This window comes from Neofelis nebulosa, chromosome 2 (genome assembly GCF_028018385.1).
Source record: "Neofelis nebulosa isolate mNeoNeb1 chromosome 2, mNeoNeb1.pri, whole genome shotgun sequence".
Classification (NCBI taxonomy): Eukaryota; Metazoa; Chordata; class Mammalia; order Carnivora; family Felidae; genus Neofelis; species Neofelis nebulosa.
This window is the reverse complement of record NC_080783.1, coordinates 25,299,118-25,311,894: the sequence shown is the minus strand read 5'-3', so window position 1 is coordinate 25,311,894 and position 12,777 is coordinate 25,299,118. Positions and strand designations below refer to the sequence as shown.

Here is a 12,777-nt window from a genome sequence, read left to right as displayed (position 1 = left end):
CTCAAAGGCTGTTTTAACTAACTGCCAAGCAATGTCAGGAGAAATTAGCCAGTGCCACAAGATTGGAAGTGGGAAAACCTATCATTGCATAGACTAGAATTACATCAGACTTTTACAACGTACTTTCACTTATTATCTTTCAAGCTAATTCTTGTATATGATTTCCTAGAGCCCTATTACTATTGCAAAATACATGAAAAACTTTATAGCTTTTAATACGTTTGATTTAATGACTTGTAAAATGCTAAACTTTCAAAAACAGTCTGGTAATCAGTGTTGTTTTTTTTAGAAAACAGGTTATTTTTCCTTAGCTTTCATTATTTTGCAGACATGAGACAGAGAATAGTATATGCATTTGCATATGTATCATTTTCATATATCTGACACGTTGAAAATGGAAATGTTAAAGAAAAACAATAGCATCTGGAAAGATACAGGACGGAAATCAGATGGTCTGAATTCTAGTGTTGGCTTGTTTCTACAGTGTTCTGACACTGGCCAACACTTAATTCTACCAGTTTTCACTATTTATAAGATGTTGCTGTTAGAAGACATGATTGCTACAGCCCCATTTCCTCTTCAGTACTGTATGTATGTGTATATATATATATATATATATATATATATATATATGTATACATATATATAAATGTATACATATATATATACACAAATAAACTTGTAATTCACTAAATGGAATTAAAATCTATTAGTTACACTTTAATGGCATCATTGCTAAACAACAAACAAGTGTATTTTAATCATATTTTAATCAAGTATTTTATGTTCAGATAATATCATTCTATTGTAATAATGAGAATAAGCATGAATACAATTTAATGAGAAAAGAAACAAAGAATTTGCTATCCATTATCAAATTTATAAGTTGATTGTAATTTACAAAATTATAAGCTGAAATTTTCCTGAAAAACAATTAAATTCTTATTTTAAATTGTTTCATACTTAAATTTCTCATTTTATTTTTTTTTCCTAAATTTCATGAAGGGAATTGGTTTCTTTCAAAGAAGAGACGTATCAATATTATTATGATCCAAAGATTTCTATCTTTCTGATATAAAATGCAAAAGTGCAATGTTTCCTCGGATCATGAAAACAGTTATTTAAAATGGGACAATTCTGTAACTGCATTGAAGAAATCATAATTCATGGTTTTATTTCAGCAAAGGCAAAGGCACTGTACATTAACCATTTACAGGTCACTTAAATACCATAATATTGAATTGTACAAGACATGTAGAATTTTAAAACAAAAATTCGAACCTGTAAAAAAAAAGATAAAATGAGACAATTCATGAAACAAAAGAAGAAATGAAATAAAGAACTTCAAAACTACACTTTTACAGAACTGTTGAAAATCCTTTTGGTGAGCATTATGAGAAAATTTGAATCAGGAACAGTACTAAAAAATGTATTATCACACTAATGAAGGACAACTGTGATGCATGAAATGATATGTTATGATAAACTGATTTTATGACTATGTGAAATGCCATGCAACAAGATATATGCCAGGTTTTATTGTTGGCAATGTGATTATTATAGCACCAGCAGGAATTTAAAATACTTGATTTAAAATACTGTTTAGGTTATCTTTAGAAAGTGGGAGAACACTTCCAAAAACTTCTTCAAATAGAAACTACAAAGGCAATTTTTCTATAGGGTTAAGCAGTTGTCAGAGACGCAGAAACATGTATTGTTTCTAATACACAAATAGACACAGAACTTGGATGGAAAAAATCAATAGGTATATAGTATTCCAGATGAAAATTAATAGGAAAGCATGTGAAAAAAAGATTATTGGAACATCTGAAAGATTACTTGTAATAATCTCCTTCATAAGGAAAATAAGAATATATTTTTCAATTTTGCTTAAGTACAAACTGCCATAATTCACTAAGAATGATCTATTTTGGTACACTTTTTTAAAGTGTGTATAATAGTTGATATATATTTAGACTTATTTCAGATAAAAGTCTTTCCCTTAAAACAATCCTATTGTTGTCAATATGCAACAAGAACTCCCCTGAAAAATCTTGGCCAGCACACACATTCTGCAATTTTACCATTTTCTTATCATTTTAAAATCTGAAACACTCAATAGTCAAACTTATGAGGTAAAGGCAACATTGTAAGATGCCTTACCCATCATAGAGGTTACAAGACTCTATGCAGCTCCTTCCTCTGCTGAAGCGACGGCAGGACAGGCATTGGTCTGGGCCAGGTCCCCAGCAGCCATCACTTGAACACAGATGGTTGCACACCATTCCTGCAGCAGCTAAAAAGCACACCAAATTCAAGGAAGAAACAAAACAGAAGGCTGTGTCAAAACTTACCATTTTAATATGACTCTTCCTAAGTAATGCTGTTTCTGAAGAAGTGGGATTAAAAGAGATCTGTGGCAGATAACTCTGTCTGCCCACCCAGTCAGTCACCATGACCCACCCTACTGTCACCTTCTTCCATATTGCAAAGACCCCATCAGTGCCTATGTATATAACCACTACATTTCTCATGAGAATGACCAAATATCAATTGTCTACATCAAAATTCTAGGGAGGAAGCATGAAAGAAATTAATCTTCCAATTAAGGTAAGGAACAGACCACCTTTCTCAATCCAAACCTTTGCTCCACTATGACACCAAAAATTTCTTCAATTCCATATGAGAGCTTCATGAAGATATAGAACAAATCATCTTTGTTTTAAAACAAAACAAAACAAAATTTAAAAAGAGAAAGAAAAAGAATAATATATGGAAGATAAGAGGAGAGAAAGAAATGGAAATAAAATACAAGTTTTTTATAGGCCTCTGCTTGCCTTGCTATTTAGCCAAAGTGGCACATGTGAGAAAAACATTTTGCAAATATATGAAACAAATCATAGTAGTCATTCATGAGGAGGTATAAGAGAATAAAGTAATAAAAAACTAAAATTTAGTTTTATCTCTGTATATTGATTGGGGAGAAAGGTGCCAAAGAAAATTTGGACTTTTTAAAATTGCTACTTAAGGGGCGCCTGGGTGGCTCAGTCGGTTAAGTGTCCGACTTCGGCTCAGGTCATGATCTCACGGTCTGTGAGTTCGAGCCCCGTGTCGGGCTCTGTGCCGACAGCTCAGAGCCTGGAGCCTGTTTCAGATTCTGTGTCTCCCTCTCTCTGCCCCTCCCCCATTCATGCTCTGTCTCTCTCTGTCTCAAAAATAAATAAACGTTAAAACAAAATTTAAAATAAAATAAAATAAAATAAAATAAAATAAAATAAAATAAAATTGCTACTTAAGTTTACCGCCCTGTGCTGACAGCTCAGAGCCCAGAGTCTGCTTTAGATTCTGTGTCTCTATCTCTCTCTGCCCCTCCCCAGCTGGTGCTCTCTCTCTCTCAAAAATAAATAAACATAAAAAATTAATTAATTAATTAATTAATTAATTTCTACTTAAGTTTGCCATCTCTGTTTCCCTTTATATTCAGTAACATTTATTCAGTATATTATTACTTATATAGAATAACATAATTTTAGTTAACGGATACTAGGTGTTGAATAAGAAGGGCCTATAGAGACTTCAAATGTTATTCTGAGTGTCTGAAAAGTTGATTTGTGGCATCTGAAACACAACTCTGTGTTTTCATAAAATATTAAGAATTTCCAAGAATTTTTAAAAAATCAAAAACATCCTTATCTTCCCATTAGTTACCAAGTTTAATTATTATGGGATGAAAATTGTCATGACAAGAGCATTTGTGAGGTGGGTTGGGATAGAATTGAATATGTGAGTATAATATAAGCAGGAAACATATCTGTGAAAGTTACCTTCTCTAACATATGCTTGAGAAAGTGAATTGCCAGCATCCATGATGCTAACTAGTTTTAAAACACTGAAACAAAATAGCCCAATTTGAAATTCATCCATGTTGCTGTGTGTATCAATTTTCCTCACTGAATATATTCCATTGTATGTATATACAGCGTTTGTTAAATAAACCATTCACCTACTACTACACATTTAGACTGTTTCCAATTTTGTGCTACTAAAATTAAGTTACTATAAACATCATGTACAAATCTTTGTATAGGCATATATTTTCACTTCCCTTCAGTAAACACCTAGGAGTAAAAGGGCTGGATAATACGGTAAGTGTAAGATTAACTTGTTAAGAAATGATCAAATTGTTTCTCAAAGTAGTACTATCTTACATTCCCAATAGCAGTAAACTGAACTCAAAAATTAAAGTTTCCCACATTTTTGACAATATTTGGTATGGTCAGTCTGTTTAATTTTAGCCTTCCTAATAGGTCTGTAGTGATATCTCTTTATGGTTTTGTTTTTTAAATTTTTTTAAAGTTTTTTTTTTTAATTTATTTTGAGACAGAGAGATAGTGAAGAGGGGAGAGTCAGAGAGAGAGGGCAACAGAGAATCCCAAGCACGCTTCACACTGTCAGAGAGCAGAACGCAAGTGAGGCTTGAACTCACCAAACATGAGGTTATGACCTGAGCTGAAATCAAGAGTTCGACACTTAACCGACTGAGCCATCCACGTGCCCCTCATTAAAGTTTCGATTTGCTTTTCCAAAATGATTAAAGACACTGAGCATCTTTTAATGTGCTTATTTGCTGTCCATATATCTTGTTTGGATAAGAGCTACTGAATTTTCTCATTTTGTATTGGATTGATTGTTTTCATACTAGCTAGTATTAAGAGTTCTTTACATATTCACTGTCTTTTGAAAATTAGAAGTTTTTAATTAGCAAACAAATTTATCTATTTGTTCTTTTATAAATTGTGCTTTGGGTATCATGTCTAAAAAATCTTTGTCTAATTGAAGGTAGCAAAGTTTTTCTATGATGTTTTCTTTTAGAAGTTTTATGGTATTGATTTTACATTCAGGTGTATGATCCATTTTGAGTTAGTTTGTATGGTGCTGTATTAGTCGAGGCTCTCCAGAGAAACAAAACAAATAGGATATATATGATTTGTCGTAAGGAATTGTCTTACACAGTTCTGGAGGCTGAAAAGTCCCTCCATTTGCCCCCTGCAAGCAGAAGGGCCAGGAAAGCCTATAGCATAATTCCAGTTCCAATCCAAAGGCCTGCAAACTAGGAGCATAGATGGTTTAAGTGCCATCTAAGGGCAGGAGAACACCAATATCCTAGCTCAAAAGTCATACTTAGAGAGTGAATGTTCCCGTCTGTCTTTATGTTCTATGTCGCGGCTGGCGCGACAAACACCGAGGTCAGGGTCCTGAGGGTAGGGGAATGCAAGAAAAAAGAGAGAGAGAAAGTTTGGGAACAGGAGGGTCCCCTGGGCTGATGGCCCAAGTGACGGCTTTATTGTTGTTGTACACAATCTTTTACAACCAGACTCTTAAGGGTTAGGTCATTCTAAGAATAAACAGGTTTCACATAATTGCTGCCAACCAAAACATTTAGTTCTGTGTTTCTTGTGCATTTTCTAGACGGGTCACAAGACCTTGTTGATAAGATTGCTAGCAAAGCACAATTCCCATGTTTGTTTCTATCTGACTCGGGGTAGAAAAAGGGATCTAGCATTACTGCCAACACCTGCAGACCACAGGCTTCAGAAATTAACCTTCTCGGCCTTGACAAGGCTTTCGTATGCCCTTGAAAGTGGGGGAATGGGAGGGGGAACCACCGGGTTGGCTTGAGTCAACAGGGAACGTTGCTCGACCCAGTCTCAGCCTGGCACCGGGGCCCGGCCCCCCACAGTTCTATCCAGACCTCTAGTGGACTGGATGATGCCTATCTATTTTGCAGTAGATCCATTCAGTCTACAAATTCAAATGCTAATTTCATCCAAAAACACCCTCACAGACACACCCAGAAATAATGTTTAGCCCCACGATCCAGTCAATTTGACACATAAAATTCACCATCACAAGTACTAAAGTTCTATTTATTTTTTGCATATAGATATCCAATATTTCCAGCACCGTTTGTTAAAAACACTATGTGCTGTCATCCAGGCTTTGTTGTTCCATTTAGAGAGCACAGATGAGTAGATTTAGCATAATTCTTATGGATCCTTGGATTTTCAGAATGGTCAATGAGCACTGGCTTCAACTTTAAGTCACCAGCTGTGCTAGCCCCTAACAAGAGAGTCAGACTGTCCTTTGATATTTTGAAGCTAGGCATTGATTTCTTCTCTCTGGCTATGAAATCCTAAATAGCATCTTTTTCCAATATAAGGCTGCTTCATCTATACAGAAATTCTCCTGTTTGGGTTTTTATTTTTAGATAACTATAAATTCATGTGCAGTTGTCAGTAGTAATACAGGGAGATCCATGTTCCCTTTACTCAATTTTCCCTAATAGTGAAATCTTACAGAACTGTAGTTCAATAACACAAAGAGCATACTGACATTGACACAGTATAGATACAGAAGATTTCCATCACACAATGATCCCTAATGTTGCACTGTAAAGCTGCTATAAACATTTGCTTATCGGTTTTTATGTAAATATAAATTTTCATTTGTCTGGAATAAATGCTCAGCGGTATAATTGCTGGGTCATATGATTGGGCATTTTAGTTAACATTTGTTGTTGTTTTTGAAAAACTGCTCAACTGTTTTCTAGGTGGTTGAACCATTTTACATTCTCACCAGGAGTGTAGGAATGATCTCATTTCTGCTATATTCTCTAGCATTTGGTTTTGTCACTAAAATAGCTCTAGCCATTCTGATAGGTGTATATGGGTATCTCATTGTGGCTTTAATTTTAATTTCCATAAAATGGATAATAATATTGACATCTTTTAGTGCACTTATTTGCTATCCATATATCCTCTTCAGTAAAATGTATCTTTGTCTTTGTCCATTTTAATTACATACTTTCATTGTTGATTGTTGACAGTTCATTATACATTCTATCAGCTAACCTATATCTATATATCATCTAACTTTTTCTCTCTCTCTGCATCTGAGTTAAAAATAATTTCTCTCAATCTGCAGCTTGCACTTTGGTCCTCTCAATAAGATCTCTTTCAGAGCAATTGTTTTAACTTTAAAATCTAATTTATCAATTTTCCCTTTTATAGATTGTGCTTTTTGTGACAACTCTAAATTCTCTGTCTAGCCATAGGTCCCAAATATTTTCTCTTCATAATTTTTCAAATGCTTTTTCTATATTCATTAATATGGTCGTGTGATTTTTCTTCTGTAGCCTATTAATATGATATACTGTTTGATTTTCTATATTGAATAAGCCTTGAATCCCTGGAATAAGCCCTGTATGGTTATGCTGTATAATTAATTTATGTATTGTTGAATTGTTGAATACTATTTGCTCTACTTTGCTAAGGATTTTTGCTTCTATATTCCTGAGAAACACATTGGTTTGTAGTTTTTTCTTTCTGTCCTTCTGCCTTGCTTTTTCTTTCTTTCATTTATTTCTTTTGTTTGTTTGTTTGTTTGTTGGTACTCTTTGTTCACATATGTATCCTAATCTTAAAAATCATCAGTGCAAAGTAGAAATAATTACTCATTTTACAGATGGGCAGAGACTCAGAGAGGCTAAACTGCCTCAGGCTACAAGTGTCAGACTAGGGGTTTCAATGCAGTCCTGCCTTGTTCTCTTTACCCAAGTGGGGATGAAAGTCCCAGCTCCATACCCCACCTTCTGTGACACCAGATGCCAGGGAGGTTGGGGCACCTTGTTTTAGTCTTGTGAGGGTAGAAGCCCACACTTCTCATTCCTTTCCATGGATGAAGTTGGGCCATGGTTAATTTCTGTGGTGTTTGGCTAGAGTAGAGTAGTTGTTGCCTACAAGATTTCTGATACAGCTAGTATGCCCCTTTCCTGGTGCTTTGGAGAGAGAGAACAGGATTTCATTTCAGCTTTTTTGGTAGTGTTTCTGAGTTTTCAGTTTCTTTGCCTCCAAATCTGGGAGGTAGGAGACAAAAAGAAAACCTAGGGGACTCATATCTGTGCTCTTTCTTGGATTCCAAGTTGCCAAATATGTCTTCCTTCTTCTCCCCAAGTATCAAAATCTTACATTTCTTTTATATATAATGTCCAAGGTTTTCAGTTGTACTTAGCAAAGGGAATAGGCAAAGGCACATGTAATTCATCTTACCAGAAGCAGAAATCCTAGTACACATCTTTAATTTACTGTGGTCTATTTTCATTATATTCTACCACTATTTCAGTATTTTCTAGCACTTAATGTATGTCCTAAGAACCCTAAGATAGGATATATCCATTTCTCCATTACTAAGCTTTGAACGACCATCATACATTTTACTTTTCTACATGCTATTCACCACACGCTCATTATTTTAGTCTAAACATTAGATTGTTCTTTTAAGAGAATTAAATAATAAAACAAAGATTCTATATATGTATCCATGTAGGGCTCTTTATCCCATATGTAGAACCATATTTTCATCCATCTGGTATTGTTTACTCCTACCAAAGGACTTCTGTTGATGTTTCTTGCAGTGTGGTTTTCCCTTGGTGCTGCTCTCTCTCTGGCACTCTGTCTCTGTACTCCAGCTGCCTTGGTCTCCCTGGAATCTCAGCTCTGCCCCCTCAACTCAAGCAGTCTCTGGGACTCTTCTGGGTTCCTCCTGACTATGCTGTGGTCTAAAAATTCTCTCAAAGTAGTTGGTCAGAGCCATCGCCAGGCTCACTTCATTTGTTTCTGCACTCTTACGAATCACTCTCCTTCATTATCTAATATCTACTCTCTTGCCAATTGTCATTTCATACATTTTGTTCTTCTTGTTGTTTCATGAGGGAGAGTAAATCTGATCCCTGCTATTATGTCTTGGCCAGAAAAGGACATCCTATGTTTACATTAAAAAATGCAACATGGGATCACTTGCTGTTTCTTGTTTAGAGACAAAAGTTTTCATAGAATATTTCCCCAAAATTCCCCAAAACAGCTTCTAAGCACCCACAAAACTTTATTAAAAAGTATATCTCCTTTGACGTGCCCGGGTGGCTCAGTTAGTTGAGCATCTGACTCTTAATTTCGTCTGAGGTCATGATCTCATGGTTCATGCGAACAAGCCCTGCCTAGGGCTCCATGCTGATGGTGTGAAGCCTGCTTGGGATTTTCTCTCTCCTTCTGTCTCTGCCCCTCTGCTGCTCATGCATGAAAGCCCCCCTCCCCAAAATAAATAAGTAAACTAAAAAAAAGTATACCTCCTTCTATCCTGTTTTAATTTATTTACTTTATAGTTATAATCCTAAATAATATATAAATGTAATTTTTAAAGATAGTCTGAAAGAACAGAGACTGAATAGAGTGCTTTCCTATGTAGCTAAGATTGTCCCTCTTCTCAAATATATTATTATTGTAAGTAACTCATAAAATTTGTGGACTTTGCTTAATCACAGTTTTCTCCACGTCTTATATTTATTAAATTAAACACCATATATTGTAACTATTTTTTTTTCCTTCATATCGTGTGGAGACTCTTCAAAACTTGAATGATTTTATGTTCTACTTGGGAAAGGCTGACAATTTATCTGCTATATTGATTTTAAACTAATAGCAAGAGTTCCTTCTTTCTTATTTATTTATAATGCAGGGAAAGAGGGTTCTCTCACCATACAAAAGAAAAGTCAATTGAAATGGAATCTTTACATAGGTTTCATATCACTGATTACTTACATGTATATGTGACTTGTACTAACTTACAGATGTAAGGAGATTAAAAACTGGTTCAGTTAAGCTGACTGAACATAAATGTGTAAGTTCAAATTCTATTTCATAGAGTTAGAAAGAAGCCAAAGATCTATGGTATCAACCAATATAAAGTTATAATACCCATTTTTTTTTTTAATTTTTTTTCAACGTTTTTTATTTATTTTTGGGACAGAGAGAGACAGAGCATGAACGGGGGAGGGGCAGAGAGAGAGGGAGACACAGAATCGGAAACAGGCTCCAGGCTCCGAGCCATCAGCCCAGAGCCTGACGCGGGGCTCGAACTCACGGACCGCGAGATCGTGACCTGGCTGAAGTCGGACTCTTAACCGACTGCGCCACCTAGGCGCCCCATAATACCCATTTTTATAAACATTCAGCCATTTTATTAATAGAGTTTCACACTCTGCAACATGTATACATTTATATACACTTCTAATACACATTTGCATTTGAATAAATCCCCAAAAGTGGGAAAAAAAGTTACATTAATAACTTGTAAATACAAGCAGAGTACAGACAAAATCACATTGCAATGTTATGAATCTGGCTCTCTGCTTTGATCACTTTCAAATCCTTATAGGAAATAAAATCAAGGCTTCAAATTTGCCAACTTCTAAGTCTCTCAAATGCATTTTCAATTTCTTCCATTAGAATGTTGACAAAGTCATTAGTATCCCCTGGTTACTGCCAATTTCATGATATCCTATCACCCTTTGGTTTTTTTTCACCAATTCTTACTCATTTTTTTCAGGTTTCAAAGCCTCACACTCTTGTCCCTTCTCCTTTCCTCTCCCAAGAGAGATGGACTCTTTAATATTGGGAAGGATAAAAGCTGCCTTCTTTGATTTTCTATTGCATGCTTTGAATTATATGGACAGGAGAGTTTTAGCTTCACCCAAGCTCCTACCTTCTTTTCAACTGCTTAATGCCTCCCTTACTCTGAATTTTTAGATCCTCAATTTCAGAACAGTTTTAGACCAGGAAAACACTAAGTTATCTATTGGAGGAAAGTGAGAATAAACAGAAAACAATTACTTTCTTCTCATTTTTTTCCAAACCACTAGATGATGGTATTGAAGGCTGTGTTGATCATTTTCTCCAGAGTGAAACCAAGAGAAGTGTCTTCACACAGCATAGAACAAAAGGCCAAGGAAGCTTCTTCTTTGAAATTCTTCAGAGAAAAGAACTTTCGATTAGCACCCAGAATTCAACAGTTCTCTGACCTCCCAGAGTGATAGTCACATGGGGAAAGAGTAGAAGGCCTATTCAATGGCTTACAGTTCAAAAGGCCATTACAAGCCTCACTAAAGAAACTTTAGGAATGTAGTGATTAGGCAACCTTTAACTTACTCTGTGTTTTCTCTGGAAGCTGTAAAATAGATTTTTCTTTATCTCATCTGAATTGTTATCTGTCTGTTAAAAATGTGGGGAGATAATAATGTGCTTAGTATTTCAACCTTTATATAGAGTATTGAACTTGCTTTCATTAAAATAGATGCAAGCTTAAATAATGGTTCTTGCTGCTGTACTGCATGTGTTCAAGTAAATGGACTAGCTCAAAATATTGAAATAGAATACCTGTCTAGAGGCACAAATGCAGAAAAAATATTTTTCTTTCATTATACAAAACCATCCATGCTTTTTGTATTACTTACTGTATATAGAGGCATAGGTTTTATTTGAAATAGATTTGAACAGATACCACTAGCCTTTTTTTTTTTTAAGGCTAAAATACATGACTTAGTTGTAGTAGCTCAGTTTTGTGATCAGAGCAGTATAGATTCAAATCCTTATTCTATGACTAGCCATGTAGCCTCAGGCAATTATTTACATGTTACTCAGCTGAAAAAATGAATGATAATATCTCCCTTTCAGGGTTGTGATGAAGAATAGACCTCATATTAGCAGAGTATTTAATGCAGGATTACTTAGCTAAATTAAGCCCTCAATAAATATACTTAAGAGAAATATGAAAACATACAAGTATATTCATGTGTTTACTTCTAAAAATATTTTTTGAGAAACTACTTAACTTTATTCTAGACACTGCTAACAAATAAGGATATGATGAAAACATGAAATAAAATACATATTCTCTTATCTACAGCTTACAGTCTAGTTGAGAAGACAAACGAGATAAATAATCGCTGAAAGACAGAGAGAGAGAGAGAGAGACAGAGAGAGAGAGGGAGAATGCACTGAGAGAATATAGCACTTGTCTTAACCTAATCAGTAAATCGCATTAGGTCTACCCACATAAGGAGGAATAAGAAACTGAGATGAGAAGGATAAATAGGAATAATTAAAGCAAAGAGGGCTGGGGGAATTTGGGAATCACAACTCTAGTCAAGAGAGACTGAGCAGGGAATAAGATTAGTGATTATAGAGAAAAGGCTGGACATGGGCAGTGAGTGGGAAAGTGGTACCTGATGAGATAGTGGAGGTATACAAGAGCCAGATTATATAGGATTTACAGGTCATTTACAAGATTTTCTGCTTTGTCCAAAGAGTTATGGGAAGCTGTTGGAAGGTTTTAAACAACAGAGTAAGGATCTTATTTTTTTTTTCCTTCTCCAAATTTTTATTTAAAAACCAATTTGTTAACATACAGTGTAATGTTAGTTTCAGATGTAGAATTTAGTGATTCATCACTTACATACAACACCCGGTGCTCATCACAACAAATGCCTTCCTTAATCTCTACCATCTATTTAACCCAACCCTTACCACCTCCCCTCCAGCATTTTATCTATAGTGAAGAGTCTGTTTCTTGGTTTGCCTCTCCTCCCCCACTATGTTCATTTGTTTTGTTTCTTAAATTCCACAAATGAGTGAAATCATATGGTATTTGTCTTTCTCTAACTGACTTGTTTTTCTTAGCATAATACTCTTTGGGTCCATCCACATCATTGCAAATAGTAAGATTTCATTGGTTTTTTATGGCTGAATAATGCTGCAGTGGACATAGGTATGCAGATATATTTTTGAGATCTTGATTTGATATTTTTTGGATACATCCCTAAAAATGGGATTGCTGAATCATATGGTAGTTCTTTTTTTAAGTTTTTGAGAAACCTCTATACTGTTT

General features: G+C 35.0%; 1 protein-coding gene across 6 annotated transcripts in view; it reads right to left on the bottom strand.

Moving 5' to 3' along the window:
* The window catches only part of ERBB4 (erb-b2 receptor tyrosine kinase 4), a 1,148,410-nt gene that overhangs the window by 269,090 nt on the left and 866,543 nt on the right, over window positions 1-12,777 (bottom strand). For all 6 annotated transcript variants that reach the window (XM_058706132.1, XM_058706147.1, XM_058706154.1 and 3 more), the window contains exon 13: window positions 2,164-2,296. In XM_058706132.1, the coding sequence (XP_058562115.1) occupies window positions 2,164-2,296 (133 nt within the window). The remainder of the gene's footprint in view (window positions 1-2,163; window positions 2,297-12,777) is intronic.